This window comes from Mycteria americana, chromosome 2 (genome assembly GCF_035582795.1).
Source record: "Mycteria americana isolate JAX WOST 10 ecotype Jacksonville Zoo and Gardens chromosome 2, USCA_MyAme_1.0, whole genome shotgun sequence".
Classification (NCBI taxonomy): domain Eukaryota; kingdom Metazoa; phylum Chordata; class Aves; order Ciconiiformes; family Ciconiidae; genus Mycteria; species Mycteria americana.
This window is the reverse complement of record NC_134366.1, coordinates 43699808-43720327: the sequence shown is the minus strand read 5'-3', so window position 1 is coordinate 43720327 and position 20520 is coordinate 43699808. Positions and strand designations below refer to the sequence as shown.

The 20520-nt window shown below is 40.5% G+C and overlaps 1 protein-coding gene across 10 annotated transcripts in view; it reads right to left on the bottom strand.

The window, feature by feature from the left end:
* RARB (retinoic acid receptor beta) overlaps positions 1-20520 on the bottom strand; it is a 333447-nt gene that overhangs the window by 67940 nt on the left and 244987 nt on the right. For all 10 annotated transcript variants that reach the window (XM_075493163.1, XM_075493165.1, XM_075493164.1 and 7 more), the window contains one exon: positions 2040-2188. In XM_075493163.1, coding sequence (XP_075349278.1) covers positions 2040-2188 — 149 coding nt within the window. The remainder of the gene's footprint in view (positions 1-2039; positions 2189-20520) is intronic.

The window sequence follows — 20520 nt, the reverse complement described above, 5'->3', positions numbered from 1 at the left end:
AGCACATCACTTCTCTTAACCTGAAAGCTCAGACGGCTTTCAACAGCAAACGTAGTAAATGACTGTCCACCAAAGGGACCGCTAGCTGACTCAGCGGTCTCATTGTGTTCTTTGCTGGTTCCTGGCACTCACTAAGGAAGTTGACTCAATCAGTGGAAGAGATTCATAAAATCCTAGTCCAACCTGTTGAAGAGCTAGCGTCAACTAACCCAAATATTACCAGTCTCAAGCAGCCAAGTGACTGCTTTGGAATCTTGTTATTTCTCATAGACTGACAGGTTTTGGATGTAACTAATCCCCACCCCACCCCCCCTTTAACAGCAGATATTGCTAAGTGTTGAATTACCCCATCTTGCAAATTAGCAAATAAGTGAACATTATTTTTTTTTTTGTTGTTGAATCATAGCTAACACATTACAAGATGGATTTCTTCCATGTATTTGACAAGTGTGGTGTTGCTTTAATTATTTATGAAAATGCTTTGCAGTATGCCAATAAAGGCCCTACAGTATATTTTTGCATATTTTTAGAAAATAATGAAGTCTTAGGGACATGCGACCTTTCTGCCACAGTCTGCAATTACAACTGTGCTTAGAGGGAACGTGGGTGAGCAAATAACACCACCATTTGTGTGGTAGCATCTGAGTATGATGAGATTTCCTATTTAATGAAATCAGCTACAGCATATTCTTACCACAGTTCTTCCTAACAGACACTTAAATTTTGATAGTTTTAAGGCATCTAAAAGAAGAAAATACAGACATGATATCTAAGGAAACCCCCAATACCAGAAAGAGATTCTAAAACTGAGATGAGCTTAAATAGTTACTTTCACTACTTCAGTATCTACAGTTATAAAATAGGGGGGAAACCAGACACTAATCCTATAGTTTTTTGCCTAATGACACAAACCCAGGACTATGATATGTCACTACAAAAGGCCAGTAGCATTGAAGAAGTTGCAGATTCAAAGGATAAAGTAAAAATGGATAACTGTACAGTATCTGAAAAGTATTATAACATTTCACAAAAATAAACCAGCAAAATACCTTTTATTAATTTATTCTAATAACTTTATTTATAGGGATATAGCACCTGTCACATTTTTGGCATGCATCAGTATCTTCACTGCACTAAGCTCTACACAACTACTTTAATTTGAAGGATGACAATCGTAAGTCTTCTATTTAATTGTTAAAAAAGAACATTGCACTAGGGTACCATAATTAATAAAGTTAACTATGACAGCATCTGTCCTCTGATATCTTTTCTTTAGCATTTTTTGCACTACCTTCTTCCTTGCACACATAACGTTCACTGTATATACACCTCTAATTGTTGCCATACACACATGGTTTAGCTGACATTGGTTCTCTGATGTGTATCTCGTCCTTAGACGTTCTCTACTTTACAACAGTGTATCGTATTACCGCATCCTATGGATAGTCAATTCATGCTCTGAACAATCACAGCACTGGAAAGTAGCAGATGTGCCAGCACTGTAGTCTACCAGATCAAATTTTGTCAATACCAACCTCCTAATCCTTAAATTCCCAATTTGACTTGAGATTTGTTAGACAGATAGAGACTATGCAAAAAATTTCCAGATGATCAGATCTTTTTCCCAAATTCCACCCCCTGGATACACAGAGGTAGCAGCTCACAGAAAAAAAACAGGCTGACAGCAGACAATGGCCATATGAGTTCTCAGGGTATACCTGACCTACAGATGGATAGTGAAGAGTCTTAATGTGTTTTCACTTTATTCTTTGATTATCTCTGCATCTACGATCACATTCCCATGTTAGTCAATACTTACAGACGTCCCCTAAAGACATACTTTGGAAGAAGTTCTGAAGGGAAATAATTCCAGGCATGATGGTCATTTACTTGGCTTTACTCATGAATCAGAACTAATTCACACAAGAAAGGTACAGGCAATTCTGGAGACAATCAAGTCACACCAAATTTTATTGCTTTGCCCCTCTCTAAAATGAAATGCAGTCCTATAAAAAGGAATGGGAGATGATGGCACTCACCTTACATCCCTCACAAGCACTGACACCATAGTGATATCCGGATGACTTGTCCTGACAGACAAAACAGGGCTTGTAAACACGAGGGGGTGGAAGTGGTGAAGGAGGGCTCGGAACAAGTTCCTCAGAACTGGTGCTCTGAGTTTCAACTGCTACAAAAGAAAAAAGAAATACAATTGAATGATTCATGAATGAATTTTAAATTACTAATAATTTACTGTATTATGACTACCAAACTGGCCCGTATCTATCTTTGTGTAATAAACATTCATGCATCTTTCCTAGCAAAATTTAAGGGGAACTAAAGTAAGGCAAGTAGTGCCTCAAAAGCTTATTTTTAAGTACCTCATTTTTCATGATCCAGCTACTCAACACCACAAAAGCTTCAGCTCACATCAGATATATGGCTTGAATCTCTTACCGGGCTCCAAAAATAGACAACCTTGGGCTCATGTTCTGGTTTTAGCCTACTGAATTGCGTGGGATCCATGTGTGCACACCGGATCTTAACCTTCAAAGGGAAAGTGTTTGTGGCATGTACCCTTCCAATCGGTACCTAATTTTGGGAGAGCTCTTGTTATCTCTTGCCTTTGTCTACAAAAGGTAACACTTCCATGTGCAATTTTGCCACAACAGGAAAGGGGCATGCATCAGGGCATATGTAAAGAGACAAACAACTATGTATAAGACCTGAAGTGAAAATTACCTGAACAAGTCTTCTTTTTTTTCATCTGTAAAACTAGCACAACCCAGCAACACCTCCCTCCCTACCTTCAGATTTGTAACATCAGGAAACCTCCCTGAGAAAGAGCTACTTACACATTATGACCCCACATCCCTTTATTGCCTTAATATTTCTAGATGGTCATTTGTTTTGAACCTGCTGAAAAGGCAGTTATCCCTTTCAGGAAAAGGACGTGAAAGCTCTACGATGCGAGATAAGACATGCGAACTACATCTTTCCAAAACATCTGCATTAGTTTTCTGTGATATGCTGTCATCATTCCTCACATTTATTGTAGATGTGCAATACATTTTCATGTTTCACCTAGCCGTTCTGCTGCTTCTCAGATAAATCCCTCTAACTTTTCAACAGATATACAGAAATGACAGGATCTGTGAACTCAAATCTATCCAGAAATATTAGGCACTATCAGCAGAGCTAAATCTCAAGAGTACTAACAGCAGGCCCTAAAGAATATTACTCAATGGAAAATCTTAGACAAGATTTACTGTACATGATATTTTTCAGATTACAAAGATGATACATTTGTATTAAACTCATGATTCATTGTCAACTTGTGTTCTGCAGAATTCACAGAGGGCATCATGGAGCACGATGCAACTTCTGATTACTTGTGAGAAGGGCTCCTTTCTGCCACTTTTACTTGGGTTAAGCTACTATCAACTTCAAGGACAGACATTTCTTGAGAAGAAAATAAATGCTAGAGTGATGTGTTAAAGGTTCTGATTCTAAGCAAAGAACTATCTTTCCAACGGGAACAATTTATTTATATATCTAACAATAGTGAGGCTGTGAAAAAAACAGAAAAGTAAAATAATATGTGGCTCCATAAATTGTGACGTTAAGACAATGTCCAGAACTATACTTACCGTTTTCAGCATTAAATACACTGAACCTTGGCAAACCAAAAATCTACAGGTTCCTACTGCACCAAGCAAACTTTAAAAAAGTTTTTTCTTGATGAAAACAGAGATGAGAATGATAATTTCTTTTCAACAGTAATTTTTTGTATTTAAGAGAGACAGAGTGTGCTCTGTTATAGATCTCTGCACAGCCATCTTGCTTGAATCAATAATCTATTAGTACGTTTAAATTAAAGTTAGATTCATCAACTGCCCTTGAGAGGCCTCAAACATTCTGTGCCTTATTTCATGCTCATACATGAATTATGGTGGCTTCCAATCAGTCCGTGGAATGATAAAATTTTAGCTTTAAAACTCTAATACCAGCAGACAATGTGTTTCATATTAGCTCATTCAACTCTCCCAGTCCATCTCAAAGGCAGTTTTTAGGCTCCCCATGGGAAAACAAGGTTGTGTCATTCAATAAAACAACTGCACTCCTACAGTCCTTCCATGATTTCAGTTTGGGGAAAGCAGTCTTTGAGGAATAATACCGATACACTTCTGCTTTTTTGAGTATTTCATCCTAAACAAGCACCAGCATCTAATAGTAGCGTTCAAACCATGAACCGTACGTACAACAGAGGTTTGTCAGGCACTGGCCAAGCACCAGGAACTTGTGATACCCAGAAGAGATTAAGCAACCAGCTCAGTTCATAAATACACTACATAGTCACCAATTGAAGAGCTGAAGGTGCCGCTAGAGAATTTTTTTCTGGACAATTTGAAAAGATATACGAGAAGGAAAGAGCCAATGTATACCAGAAGACCCTCCCTAAAACACACACACACACACACATATATATATATGCCACTAAAAGGGCTTAACTTGCATCAGTTGAACAACCGTCTAGACAGTTTGATTTTTTTTTTTTGGTAAGAAAACCCAGTTTGCGAACATTCAACTTTTGATCACAGGCAAGATGTACAGATTTCTGGAGAAGGCTTGAACTCCAGTTACACATGCTCGACTCTTACTCCGGCTTCTGACTTACTATTCTTCCTTGGATTTAGCCTTTTTAACTCTTTATTTGAAAATGTATGTACTGCCAGCATGGAAGCGCAGAAATGCAGTGCAGGCATCTGTAGCAATTCATGCTCAGCAGGTATAAAGTGTTATTTCTGTATCGTGTCGGTGGCTAGCGGAGGCATGGCAGCAGAACCCGCTTTCTTCTACGCATGCACATGCAAGGTGGAAGAAAGAAAGGATGGGGGGCGGACAGTTGATGTTTCCAGAACAGGCATTTTTAAAGCAGTCTTACAATTTTAGAAAGAATTTAAAGAAATGAAAACTAAAAAAAGCTACTTCTTTCCATGCCCTGCTGTCTTGTCCTGCGGGATGTGACACTTCAGGGTCCCTACTCACCTGAGAAAACAGAGCCTCAGTGCTGTCACCCAACACCTGAATGCCGCTTAAGCACACAGGGAGTCTCAAACAATCGGTCACTTCACAATTCCTAAGATGTCTGAAATATTTCTAAAGGTTAGATAAAGCAGCAGATAAGATCTTTAAAAGCACAGTGTGCTTTGTGAGAGCTAATTTACTGCCAGCTAAACCATGTTGACAGATGGAGGAGGTATTTTACTTTGTCACCAAGTAGAAGCAGGCAGGCATTATGAAATGCCTTGTGTTTCGCTAGAAACTTGGATTATTAAGCTTGTATGTTAATGCACACTTTGGACAGTTGAGTCTTAAAAGAATAAGAAGTTGTAAAGCAAATGGCATTTCCTGGATAGCCTCAAGGGAATTTTGAATACTGAGCTAAGGGTCCCTGGTGGGAAGCAGCAATTTCAGCTAATTAGGGTGAATAGCAAAGTGTTGCATTTGGTCAAAACATTCTGTTAACCCTCATTTTTGTTGGCACCAACAAGAGTCTGGATTTTTTGCCTCTTTTTTTTTTTTTTTTTTTTGTGAATTCACTGCAGGAGTGCAAGGCACACAGCTCACATACATTAGGCAGAAAGTCAAAGGAAACGCCAAAGTTCAACTAAAGTACAAGTAATTAGAACCAGATTCTCTGCTGCTTGTATGTGTGCATTTGATTGTAGAAGTTATTTATAAGCCTCCAAACATTTGAAAAAATAACTATATACTGTAGATCATTTAATTTTTATGTCTCGTCTGGAAAAAAAAGTCTGCTTTTAATCATCTTCCAGGAAAGAGCCAGGAACTGGGAAAGTGGGTCTCAATTGTTTCAATACAAATTTCTCTCTTTCATGTGCCACATAAAACTATACTATAAAATTAAATCCAAAATATCATTGACTCACCCCCCCCATCCAATTTCTTTTTAATAAAAAACTTCTTTGAATTTGTCATGCTTAAATAGTTTGCATTGTTACGAGGTTGGGGGTTTTTTTTGGTTGGTTGTTTTTTTTTTTTTTTAACTGTTGTTTGGAAGACAGACAAGGGGAGAAGGAAAAAAAAAGAAAAAGAGTGAGAGAGAAAGAAAACATTATCGTGGAGACTTGCCAGCCTTGACTTAGTAACCTGGCCATGACCCTCCAGCGAGTGTGTGTTTGACCCGGTCACACATGACTCTGGCTGCGTACTGTTGCTGGGTTATAAGTCCCAGATATTTTTACCCTACATACAACAGGTGGGGATCACAGACAACAGAAAGAGGAAAACAAAGTCCTCCCTTGTGCGAAGACTCCCATTTTCTCCCTTGCAAAGAAAACAACACAAAGCAAAGAAGTTGTGCTACTATTTCACGTAGCTGTGCCGGATCGTTGTGCTAGCCGGGGGTTGACAACATGGAGGTGGAGTGGGCTGAGGACGGAGGAAAAGGCTCAGGGAAAGCCATGTGCAGATGTTAATCAACACAGAACGGATTTCCAAACTGTAACGTCGGAACCACAATCAAAAACTTTTCCTCATAAGGCTGGGTGTGCATAGAGGTTCAGGAAGGAATGCTTTTTATTACGAGTGAACACAACATACCTGGATTAAAACATAGGCTGCCACAGTAACTCCAGATTGAGGTATTATCATCAGGATTTTCAGAAGTACTTAAGAAAGTATTCCTTCCACATTGGAGGGCTTTCTTTTTTATTATTTGTGTCTTGCTAGCTGCACAAATCTGCCTTAAAGCCGTGATGTTAAATATAAATTATTCTATTTTAATTCTTGATTACAATTTTTCCAGCATTAATTTTAATCAAGTCATAGTTTACCTCTACAAGACTGTCTAGGTGTTAAAAAAAAAAAAAAGGTATTATTTGGGCTGAAAGCCAAAAAAACCTCTAAGTCTTCAATTTTGCTTTCATTCTGGAAGGGGGGATTCCACTTTCAACAGGGACATCAGAAGATGAAACTTTATGACCTGGTTTCTGCTTGAGGGTACCCAATCCAAAATGATTCCTTTCTGTTATTTTAAAAGCTAAAAGAGCGTCCCACAGGTTTTGACTACATGCTGCTCAGGATTCCTACAGTACGATTAAAATAACAAAACAACTAGCAAGAAGTAGAGGTTACAGAGCTCAGAAGCCCAATCTGCAAGGCCATACTAATGGACAAACTGCACACAAGGTCACCTAAAAGGTGCCTCAGATCAGGTCATTTTAAGAGCCGTGCCTAGGGCACAGGCTGCTGCCGCCAACAGCTATCTCAGACAAGGTGCAAGCCCCGATAGGCGCAGCGGAGTTGGCAGAGGCCTCCAAAGCTGAAGTGCTTTTGCTGTTATGACTCTTGTCAGTGAAAGAGCGATACGGACAGCTGGCTTCTGTCCTGTCGCATCTGGGAGAAGAGGGGTCCTGCTGAACTCTGCCCTCCGCCTTGCGAGTACAAGAAGCAGTTAAGCACACTCTCTGCTTCGATATCCTCACCCTAATGAAGTTCCAAGTACAAATTTGGCCATCGCTCCACTGCAGGCAGACATACCATCAGGACAGTATCTTCTTCCCCCACCCTTTTGCATCTCGTGTATTTAGACAGTACGCTATTTTGGGCAGGGTCTCAAAATACGCTGTACAGTAACCAGCGCTGCAGGACCTTCAAGCGCTACTCCAATGCAAATAATGGTAATGATCGTGATCCTGCCAAGTCGAAAGGTGTTTGAAAGAATGAACCTTGAAAGGCCTCCATAACCTTGAGGGGAGTCATTACTTGCAAAGCAGGTCCTCGGAGCGCTTTCATTTTAACTATTTTAGCATTTCAGTGTTAAAACGCAGACTAACTTCAAAGGACGAGTCTAAAAAAAAAATGGCTTCTTCATATTCAGCAAATGCCTTTGCTGTGTGTATACCAAGTTGCATTTGCCAACTGGAATGGCAGAAAAGAAGTGTTTACACTCGTCTGCTCCATCTCCCCCAGTTTAGAACTGGGAGAGAGCGAGCTGCATCATATTCCTTTGTGCCTTTCATCAACAAAATTGCCAAGTTTCAATTACAAATCTGTAATGTTAACCAGCAGAGTCATGTAACATAAGTCAGCGGAGTCAGGGGATACCGATCTTGGCCATACAACAGAAGTATAGCCCTTTGAAACCTTTATTCGTATCAGGTCTAAGGGCCAGGAAATAAAGTTCAGCATCCTACTACCAGCACAGCAAAGCCATCCAGATTTGTTTGCAGTATATCAGAAGACAACAGCATCTATCTTTTGGTTATCCTTTTGCCCTAGTCTCATAACACAATTTCTGTTCCTTAGCAGCTAACTTCTTCATTTGTAGCACAGATTTTATTATTCCCACAAATATCCTCTATCGGTTGCCCAGTGAAGGGTGGGGATTTTTTCGCAACATACTTTTCTGTTATGCCACAATCTGGCCTCTTAATTAATCCATTTGTTAAGCATGCAAATTCAGTTACCTGACTTTACAGTGCCATTTATTAAGGCACTCCAGGGGCCCCACCTGCCAGCACATCTTCCCAAGTGACATTCCTGCGCAGATCACAGACACCCTGAGTGACTCTCCCTGGGTCCCGCTGTCCCCGCCACGCAGCACAGGCGGCAGCGCTGCTGTTCCTGCCATATTTAGCGGCGTGAAAGATCCCGCTCTCTTCTACCTATCTCATCTACAAGCATGGTCCCTGCCACTCCAGTGTGTGAATATCCCGTGAGCGTTCATATTTTTACCTTTGTAACACCCAAGTGAGATAAGGGAAGAGCTATTCTTCGTACTTTACAGATGGGAAACAGAAGCACTGACAGCCTAAGAGCTTGATTTGCTTGGGTCTTAGAAAAACTCCTAGAAAAACGCAAGCAGTACCCAAGTGGGATTTTCAACAGCAACTGACAACCTGGCTGTAGCTCTAGCAGCGTCTAGAAACATAGCCTTACGTGTCTTGCCCCAAGTTACACATGGGATACAGGACAGAGCAGGGAACTCAGTTAAGTCTGTGCTCAGTCCCTCTAATGTGGCGGCTCTGAAGCACCCCCAAGTCTGCCTGTGCGCCCCACTCAGCTGCCGACTGCAAGGCAGGCCAGGGCTGGGTGCCTTCTCCCCCGAGAGCCACCACTGCTGCTGGCAGGGAACTCAGGAGAGATGGTGAAAGGCTCGTCTTCATTTTCTGATCTCCACGGCCAGCTAAGAATCAACTTTCTGCAAGACTACCCCACCATATATACAATTACACAGGAGTGTCCCAGCAGACAACAGACCTGCTCTAAGAGAAGTCCCAAATCCTCTCCTGCAGGTAACTCAGCAGCACCCATGCACATGGGCGCTGTGTCCCACACAGGCATAAGCAACACCAGAAACTGCCACAAAAACCTCTACTCTTGACTATACTGACCAGCCACATATACCACCAAGACACCAGCCTGAATCTACCAGGCTAGTCTTATATATTGAGCACGTACGATCTGGAAATCACCAATATGCCCCGACCATGTACTTCTGAATGCAAACACCCTGAAACCTTCTTCTGAAGCTGCTGCATTGTTTTGTTGTGTCGCACAGGTATTCTGGAGGGGAGCCGTCGCTGCATCCACCTCTGGTGCCTCTCCCAGTAAAGCCAGGACTTCTGGCAAGTACATACCCTACACACATATTTACTACAGCTAGCAGTAAAGGACAACAAGGAAACTGCAGCTGCTCTGTAAGAGCACATTCATATTCTGTAGGTTTGCTCAGGAGGATGTTTTCAAACAGGAGTAAGGTTTACCTTGGTTTGCAATGCCTGGTTCTCAAGCACCAGCTCCACTAAACCCGGGGGAAGTACGTATAACTAACATAGGAGATTTGTGTTCACATCACCTTTTCAAAGAAAATGATACTGTTTTTCAGGCTTTTTTTTTTTTTTACAGTTATATCAGCAAAACAGTTCTGCATTTGGGTTTATGTGTCCATGTAGCCAGAGAGATGCATTTACACCTGAGCAAACGTGGAAGGCGGAAAGCTTGTCAGGATTAATTATATCAGGGACAAGAACTGCGTCTGGTTATACCTGTGTTACTCTCAGGACAGCGAGACTTAATGACGCGCTAGTAACTGAGAACAGGAGCGTCTTTCGCTAAATAAATGGCCAGGCAGACACCATGAGGGAGCCAGGGTGAAAGTAAGTGTACAGACAGGATGGCCGGAGGGTTTGGCAGGCACAGCGGAGTTTACAGGGCAGCAGCTCATCAGTTTGTATTAGGAGCCTACCTTCAAAATGAAAAAGAAAACATGTTAAATGAAAAAAATAAATCGTACGGAAAACTGAAGAAAAACATCCGAAAGATGCTAGCTCTGTAGTTTTTTCAGGTCGGTGACTTTCTGCCTGGCCACTACCATGCAAAATTGCATCAGTCTCAAGTGAAAATTCCGCACTATTGCAAAACTGAAAAATAGGGTCTTCTTTAAAATATATATATAATTGTGCTATCATTTGTGCGAAGTTAGATTTTCCTTTGAAAATGAACTTTCCTTACAGTTCAGGTCCTGTTTGCTTTACCAGTGAATTCCCAAGATCAGATTCTCATCTGGACTAAAGTGGCATAGGCAAAGAAGCAACACAAATTTAGAGAGGATGAGAACTCTGGCCTCTTTATTCTTTATTTATGAAAATGAAGCCTATTTCTGTGGCCTATTGATACAATTGTGGTGTCACAAATTCAGCATGTTTTCCCTGCAGGATCAAAAAGAAGAAAAAAGGCACATTGTGAGGGACAAAACACTTCAAAATAAAAGGGGTCTGATTCTTCTTTTCAGATCTGTTTTACAGTGTTGTGACCCCACTGATTCCAAGAAAGACTCTTGACTTGTAAAGAAAAATGGGCGAAAACTCATATCCAGTATCTTCAATAATGAATAAAAATTGCAAGGGAAATGAAATAGTTACTATAATCTCTGTACACATCCAGATATTTTACTATAGTCATAAAGTCTCCATTTATAGTTATTAAATATTTTATAGTGTTTTGAGGACTTTTCTTTTATCTTCAAATCTTTTCAAGCATCCAAACAGAGTAATTCAGAGTATTATACTAAAGGAATGATTTTATTCTTCAAAACTCACCTCCTATCCAAGTTGGTATTAGTTTTCGGTATTACTATGTCTGCCAAATATATTTTTTATTTTCTATATAGTCAACATGTTCTTATGACACCATTCATCATGACTTTTTGTTGTGGCTTGAATCCAGCAAGAAAATTATTGTTTTAATATCTTTAATCACATAATACTGTTACACAGTTGTTCAGTACCACATGGACAAAATAAAACTGTAGTGCTCTATTTGGAAATGCAGTAAAGCTGACTTGCTGTGCAATGTTTTACATTTCAATTTATTTCTCAAACTTTAGGACCATTGATTCAGAACGTTTTGATCTTTAGGTATTTTTAAATCTTAAAATTAATAGAGTGACTCAACATGAACCAATTCAGTGATCAAAACTACTTCAAGTAAGTATAGTAGCAGTTAAAATGCTTATCATCCCAATTAATGTGTATTACAGCCACACTGCTGGATATCACTAATTGATTTATATACCCTCCTTTCTATACCCATTTACAAGGGCAATTATGAACTCTATCACATATGTTTAAATGGGTTACATTAGAATAATATCTAGAAACTAGACTGCTGAGCTTAAAATCTTTAAGAACAGGTAAATTCTTCATTAATGGGTATGCTATCAATCCACTACAAATGGCCTACAACCTTTAAGGCGGTACACGGTACTAATATTTCACTTTTCATGAGCAGTTTGGGGTTGACTCCAATGATGAGCTCCACCACTATTTTTAATTGTTTTTAAAATTGCATATTATAGGCAGCAATAAACACTTACAAATTAGTATTATACCATCCACAGCTTTCTGCAAAGCATGGTTTCTATAAACAAGTTAAAACGCATACATCTGTAAATAATAAGTATGCTGAATTTAATGAATAAGGGCACTAAAAGAAATTGAACAGTAGGGGTTCGGCAATTAGAGTAACTGCCCATTTTATTAAAAATGTATTGTTTCCAGCTTTCGCTTTAGAAGGCTTTTATTGCTCTGCTAATTCTAAGTTTTGATTTCCTTAGAAAAGGAGGTCTAACTCCTTATTTTCTTTGACAGCCCCCCGTCACACAGCCACTCGCCTTTTTTACAAGGCAACGGACAACTGTGAGGCTTTATATCTCATTGCTCAGGATCTCACTCTCGGGCCCTCACTGCGGACCTTTTTTTTTGGCAATATGCCACCCAGAGGTACGATTCTTTATTGAGTAAGGTTTTATCCCACAACGGAGCGGGGATGAAACCTGCTGAACCAGCAAACCCCAGGCAGCCGCCCCCCGGCCCTTTCCCAGAGGTTACCAACCCTCCGGCAGAGCGGGCGGAAGAGCACACGTCCAGCTTCCCAGCCATGCTGCTGCAAAACAGGGCCATTTGCTGAAGCTGGCAAGGCTCGGGGCTGTGAAATGGAGCCGTGCGTTTCCTCCTGCCACAGAGCAGCAGCCTCCCGCAGAGGACAGGGCAGTGCGTAGACTGGGAGAGGCAAAGGTAGCTTCTTAAACCAAGCAGATATCCCAGTACGCACGTCCTGTGCCCCTAACTTTATTGCAGTGAACCTCTGGGGCACCTCTGCTTATATATAGATGTTTTACATCCACGTAGCTTACGTCCCTAGTAAGCGTTAAGACTATTTTTTACGCTAGCCTAATTGCACCCATATTGCTGCACTGCTGCAACTGTGGGGGTATAATTAAAACAATATATTATTTCCATTTAGACATGACATAATGACAGGAAAAAATGGCTTTCATCACTTGGGCTTATCCGCAACTAGAAGGGCAGTCGGACCAAAACGTAACCTTTCTGACATGCTCCAGCACACATACATTTGCAACATCTGAGAACAAAACAGGGACAAACTCTGTCCTCCTCCATCCCCGCAGCATGCCAGACCAGGACAGTGCATTACTAAGAGCAGCTCACCTCAACATTTCTGATGCTAATGTGAGAAATTCAAGTTTATGGAATATTTAAGAATGGAGCATCGCCAATATCTTCCGAGAGGGCAAATAAAATATACAGCTTATCAAGCCGTAATGCTTGCCTGAGTGGAATTTCAGTATTTCTGAATGGAATACCTGCTAGACAAAAGATGATAACACAGTGGGGGAGGCACCATGAAAAACCAGGACACCGTCAGATGTCCTCTCCTTGTAATTCAGAGTCCTTGCCATTGACTTTACATAATATTTCTTATCTATTTTTTTAAATTATTATAGGTGCAATTTACTTTTCACTGGTGCGGTTAACCTGGCAAACATCTCTCTGCCCCTTTCACAGTAGGTGCAGCAGAAGCTGAAAGCTGGGAAGGAGCTCAGTGTCCTAGAGCAAAGCGGTAGCAACACTGCGACTGTGGCTCGGAGCACACCTCTACTCTCTGCCTGGAAGACCAAAGATCAATAAAGACAGACATTCACAAGAGACTGGAGACAAGATGAGTACCGCGACTGGAGAGCTCATTTTCCAATATTCTGTTCTCCTATTCTCTACCTGCAGTAGATTTTCCTATTAAACCCTTGGAGTGAGGAATGCTCATAATTTTACGTGTATGTCATCTCTCAGTACCATTCTAACTCAGAAGAGGAAAAAATACACACACACGGTACTGCAGGCAAACACATATGTGCTAGTAGTATGTCCTAGTCACCTGGTCTTTCCTATTCAATACCTACCTTCAACAGTGACTTCGGGTTTTTTTGCCCAGCTATGCTGTTCACAATTGACTGCAATATTCCAGCCTTACAAACAGGGAAAATATCAACCATACTTCATACAGAATATGGCAAAAAGGAAATACTTTATTTCCAAAGAGCTGGAGAAGCAACATTCAGTCCTGACACCTGATGTTCCAAGAAACTTAAGGCGAAGCTTATGCTTTGAAAAAGGGAAATTACTTTTTTCAAGTGAGATTCAATTCCAGAAGATCTCTGGCTACTGTGCTTTAATAATTTTAAAATGTCTATATTATGATTATCCAATATTACACATATGCATATAAGTACATTTCACAAAACATACATTGGGGGGGGGGGGGGGGGGGGGGCACAGGGGGAACCTTTTCCTGCCATGTTTGAGAGGTTTGAGCCATCATTTTCTGTAGCAATTAAGCTCATTTTTACAAATGCTTTCCCAGTTGTCACGGTTGGAAAGATATGTTATTAAATGTAAATTCATTCAGTGCCACCATCCTGAATTTGCTGAAGGACAGCTTTAGTGCCTCAGCTGATACCAAAAGGATTCTGAAGCCACAGCAAAGTATAATTGACAACACACCGAGGCTATTAAAAAAATTGTGGATAGTAGTGAAACTGTCTATAAGGCTATCCATTTCACTTTAAGGCCCAGAAAACCTCCAACCTGTGGCACTGGTACTTCATAGAGTGACTGTGACAAGGCAGAGCAGCCATTTTAAGGAATTAGTAAAATATAATGGCACGGGGTCGTTCGTTAGAAATAATTGTTTTTAATTTCTTAGTATTTGCACAAGTCCGACAACTGTACCGCAGCATATAATTGCCCAAAACTGCAATATACCTAGGTAAGCTTTCCACAGAATAAGTTTAGTATGCTTTCCTGTACTTCCCTTTCTAAGGTCTGATCCTGTTTTGTCTCTCAATACACGGACCTCTCGGAAACTTTGGGAAATCTTATCCGTTCTTCTTCCACACTTTAAACCACCAGATATGACATGTTCGTCATCCAAAGAGATTGCTATAAAAATAATGATTAAAAAAAAAGAGTAACCTGTGAACCCAAGAGATGCTCTCTGAGAAAACTCATCTCTGACCAATTTACCCAGGGACCAACCCCTGCGGGCACTCCCAGTGCCTGGGCAATCCCAGTGCCTGGGCAATCCCATTGCCTGGACAATCCCAGTGGGACAGGGGCACATTTTGGAAAGCTCTCACGCCACCCAGGCACAGGGGAGACCCCGCTGTTTCACGGCACCCCCGGCATTTGCAAACCAGTTTGCCTGATCTCTGCCTTCTATTGTTTCCTGAGATAAGCAGGGCCCCAGTGAACAATTAAAGCTTTCAATAAATAATCTGTAAGCACATTAATTTGATTTACTGTTATTTGATACAGCAGTTAGTTTCAATGGGGCAGTTACTATTGATCACATAAAGTACTACAGACAAACATGAAACACTTCCAGAACTCCATGGATTATTACTCTTTATCTGCCACTCATCTGGGTTACTTGTAATGGTTGCAAAATTTAAAATCAATAACAACAATTAGCTTTCTGTATACTCTCAGGAATGAATCATATGAAATATGTTTTGTTACTAAAATGAAAGGCCGGAGAGCTTGCAAACATGAAAGACTCTTGCAAGTAGCAAAACTCTAAAATCATTTCTCCTGGTATAATAAAGCATCCAATAAAGGGGTAAAGAAAAGAAAAAATACAGTATTTTAAATGCACCTGCAAGCATACACACAATTTGAAAATCTTACCAATACCCTTTTACAAGTAAATCAAAGAGATTTAGGAATACAACTTTCACCTAAGCTGGTGAGAAAGAGGCACCAAATCTTTCCTTAGAGAATTCCACTACAAGCCCTGCAATTTCATACTCACTCCTTGACCTCTAAAGGAGTTTTTGGGTTGTTAACAATGGCAGGACTTGCTCTTATGGAGGGAATTGAAGACACAGGAAAAGGTCTGACTCTTCCCACTAGCTTTTACTGGAGAGTCTATCACACACACACAAAAAGGTATCTAAGTGTAAGAAATGAAAGCGAAATGAAATTAATAAAGCTGGAAACTGATTGTAAGAGATATACGTTGAAAAATACTTTTTCTCTAGCTTCAGATTCATATAAATTAGTTGTGAATCTAATGAAATGCATGGAAATAACAGTATTTTGAGATCTCTGCTAGAGTAATAATTCTAGATAATTAAAATGCAAAGCAATAAGAGAAATGTTTTATCATTAAACTGTAACCAGAGCTCTGTGTGAAATCATCCATTCAGAAGACTTGTTTTTCATCAATTATTTGTTATTTATCTGATGTAAATATAAGAAGGTCTAATTAAAATGTATGACTCCTTATGCAGCTTCTTGTCATTAAGACCAATGAAAGCATTCTGAAGACCATAATGAAATAATTATGTTTGCCTTTAAGAATCCTCTTCAACAACACATGGCAGTGCTACACTAAATTAAAACATCAGGAACTAAATTTCTCTTGCATCTATTTCCATTTTCACTAATTATACCCCCAAGCTTTTCAATAGACCAGGCCCTAAAATTCTTTTGAAGCTGAAACAGCCTAAGGAACAGCAGCCTTTTCATAGTAATGGACTTTGATGAAGAAACAAAGGTAATGCAGCCCTGGAAGCATTAATATTTCAAATAGAGTTATCATGTGAAAATATGTGTTTATTTGAAAAAACGGCAAAAAGATTGTTGGTAAAGAGCCAAATACGTGCTCCAGGGAAACCGATACTCTGATTTAATCTCATTTAATTGCGTCACTCCTTCCTCACCTCTTTTCGTCAGAGTATTTTCTTGTTCTGCACAGAAACTAAGGTTAGAGAAAGCATAACAAACATGGTATTACTGGGCAGTGTCAGTGTATCATGCTGTAACTAAGCTCTGCTTTCACATTTTAGTAAAGGTGGAAACAGCCCCTGTGAACAATTACAGCGTTCATACTGGACTCCATTTCAGGGAGAGGGGAACAGCTATTTTCCCAAACCGTGTCCAGACACGCAGTGCTTCCCAACACATAGCTCGTGCTTCAACCATGAAGCCTTGCAGGACCTCTCCAAAATACAGAGAAAGGAAAGGATTCGGATAAGAAAAAAAAAACACAGAAGGATGTGAGTCAGCTCTGACTTCTTGCAGGCAGCTGAAGGCTTCATTTCAAAACTTCGGAGAGATAATGGATCCTTACTGGCCTGCTCTCAGAGAAGTGAATGTGGCAATACATGCAAAGCATAGAAAGATGAGCAGTTCACATACCTAACCTGCATAGCATGTGACGATATGCGCAACTAGAAAAACACAGCGGAATGTGCTCTCTGAACGGAGAGGAAGGCTGAGGTTCACTGGGAGACGAGGACTTGGGAAAAGTATATTCTTCTGTTAGCTCCCCCCCCCCCCCATCAGAGACACTTCGCACAAAAAGAAATAGGTGATTTGCCATTTGTTCTGCATTTTACATCTTGGTGTTCCAAGTGTGGGGTGAAAACAGAAGGATCTTTAAGAAAGACAGGTCTCCAAGACTTTCCAGCCAACCACTAAGGAGGATCTGACATAATACTGATCCAGTAACTAATAAAATTTCTTCCTCGAATGAAAAGAGCAACCCAAACAACAAAGCAATGCAAAGGAATACTCTGAAAGATGGAGGGGAAAAAAAGAAAAACCTCCTCAGACCAAAAGTTGAGAGGCAGAAGTACGAACAGCCCCTTAAAAACAAACAACCGACCCCCCCTCAGGACCTGCTCTTAGCAATAAAAAAGCTCACACACGCGTGACTTTTTTAGCCAGTCCTTCGACTTGTGCCCCAAGCCAAAAACGCAGACTGGTGGATCAAGCGCTCTCTGCTAGGAAGGGAAGGTTTGCAGAGAAGACAGGATCTTTGCTTAGAGCAACCCAAAGAGCTGTGCAAAAAGCCGCAGAGACGCGAGCTTTGGGGCGCACAGGCGTTTCCCTGCGCCTGAACCAGGGTGCTGGGGAGAGCATCCGCCTGTGATCAACTGCCTCTGCGGCCGCAGCCCTTGCCAAGGGTCGGGTTTGGGCAGGTATCGCCAGATGGCACTGTGACACAGTTTTCCACGTCCTTTTTCTTCGTGTGCGAGTGAATGTTCAGTCTTGGAAAGACAGGCAACGCCGGTCTTCGTTGTGGGTTTTGGGGTACAAGATGAGGAATAAACGAGGCGCTCGGGAGAGGGGTGAGCGGCAGAGGAGCCTGCCCACGGCCGTTCCCTAAGCACTGGTGCGGGAGGCTCTGAGACCCCCAAAAACCAGGGTACGGCTGTGCCATGCCTGAACACCTCTATCCCAGATGGGTATTTGTGAACAAGCAAAATGTTTATATCAACTCAGAAGCTGTTACATCCGCTTATCATGCAGGAACCTGGGAATCCTCTTGGTATCGGTCACCAGCTAGCAGAGCAGTGATTCTGGTACAAGGCTGGAAGATGACAAGGACGTCTTGTAGGAAAGAGATATACATCTCTATATGATGTGCTGCTGCAGCACCAGCCAGCTTGGCAGAGACCACCACTGGAATGGTGTAATGGCCATTTCAGGAACTCACCACAAGTCGTATTCACATAAAAAAAAAAATCACAGGATTCGAGAGATTTTTTGTGTTGTTTGACTGCCTTTTTTTTTTTTTTTTAATTGAACCATTCCTTCCACTGTTTGTATCTTACAGGCACAAATGGCTTTCCAGGATTGAAGCACCCACTGAAGGATATCTGAATTAAATCAAACTGTGGCAGTTGTTTCTGGTTGGTGCAACACCGGGCAACTTGTTTAATTGCTCCACACCTCTGCTATATATCTTTAAAATGATCCTTCTTTCTTTCTAAGAAGAAAACAAATGTTGGATGCCCGTTGTGCTGAACATCCAACGCAATGACATGAGCTTTTACTGGTATTTTGTAAAAGTAGTGGTACATAAATACATTAATGGCTCACTCATACGACCACTGTGTCTGAAACTCTTATTAAAATCAAGGATAGAGGGTTGAGTGCATTTAAGTGCTTCACTAGATAAGGCTCTAAAAGACAAAAATATACTTAATTTGTCATTTTATTGTTCAAAGATCCTTGCTAAAAATACAACATGAGCCTAGAGAAAAATATTATGGTTCAATGGAAAGAGATCCTCCAAACCATTAAAAGAAACTAAGCGGTGCTAAAAAACCTCTTTGTTGTAAGATATTTCTCTGCTCTTTTTCTTAGGGGATGCACTTAGAGGTAAAATATAAGTCACTGAAAGTGCATAAAACGGAAATCCCTCCAAACTATGGATGGACTTTAACATCATGTCCTTAGTGGTGAAGATCCAGAGCACTCTGAGAATTTATAAATACTCATTCAAGCTTTAACCTATTAAACCTATACAAGTGTCACTTGCATGTGTATATTTAACTTACATAGTTTTATAATATTCAGTTTATATATGGTATAAGCAGGGGAAAGAAAAATCACCTTGTCCAAGGGGAACAGAAGGTATATTATATACTCGGTGTCTAGGATTCTTTACACAGACTTGCTGGATTATATTTCCATCTCTCTTAACAAAAGTATTTGAAGAAGCTGTAAGGCTCAAACAGAACGCTCAGTGAAAGTGGGGTCAGTTATATAAGGGCTGGCATTAGTTTGTTGAAAGTTTTTTTCCTACCCACTCCCAAATAAAGGGACAAAGAAGTGAACATTGTGGGAATGTGTTTCTAAACCACATGATATCCTTATCAGATTGTCATGTACAAGGGAGGTTCTCACACAGGGACCCCATGCTGGTGAGCTGCCGTGAGCTGCCCCGTCACATGATGCAAGTTCTCCGCTCCTATTCAGATTACTAAAATGAGCTGAAGGAAGCTAGATTTTTCCTCCCTCCCTCCCCCCCACCCCAAAATAAGCAAAACGCACAGTGACCACAGTCATATTAATTCACTGCCACTGGGAAAACAATCCAGAGCAGCTGCTAATGATGAGTGAGTATATGAAGAAGATAATCTAGCTATTAAAATCTAAACCACAAGTTTGAAACTGTCTCTGATGAGTATCTGATGAGCGGACTTTAGTGCAAGGAAGCAAACAGAGAATCGGAGAAATCTGAGTCCGACAAAATACAGGGGAGAAAACCTCGGTTTGTGGTTTAAATGTGGAATTCTACAAACTTGACTCGTAAATTTATAGAAAGAGAGTACTATGCTCTTATAAACAAGTTCTACTTTTTTTTCTAAGTGTCTCTTATTTCCACCGTTAATGTTTTGAACTCTGTCACTGAATTACTTTTTCATATAGTTTGGGGAAATGGGAAAGTCCTTTAAAATTTTTTAATATTAAATGAAGGTTCTAAATACTATTTGGTCATTTAAATATGTGGCCTGTTTTTAAAAGTGCTGAGGGAGCTCCTAGATGCTCAGCATATTTGGAAATGAAGCCATGAAATGTGGATTTAGGATGCTAACTTTAGGCTACTGTTTCTGACATTCTTAACTTTTGAAACACATTTGCTCATGCAATGACGGATTAATAAAATCCCAGACCTTAGATTATTTTTTAAAAGACAGTTTAAACCCCGCATTTTTGGATGAAAGTTGTTTACTGATTACAATTAGGAGGAACAGCTAAGATTACTGTGACCGAAAGACTGCACAGAAGAATCATTCCCGCGTGATACCAGTTTGTTTATTTTGTACCTAGAATA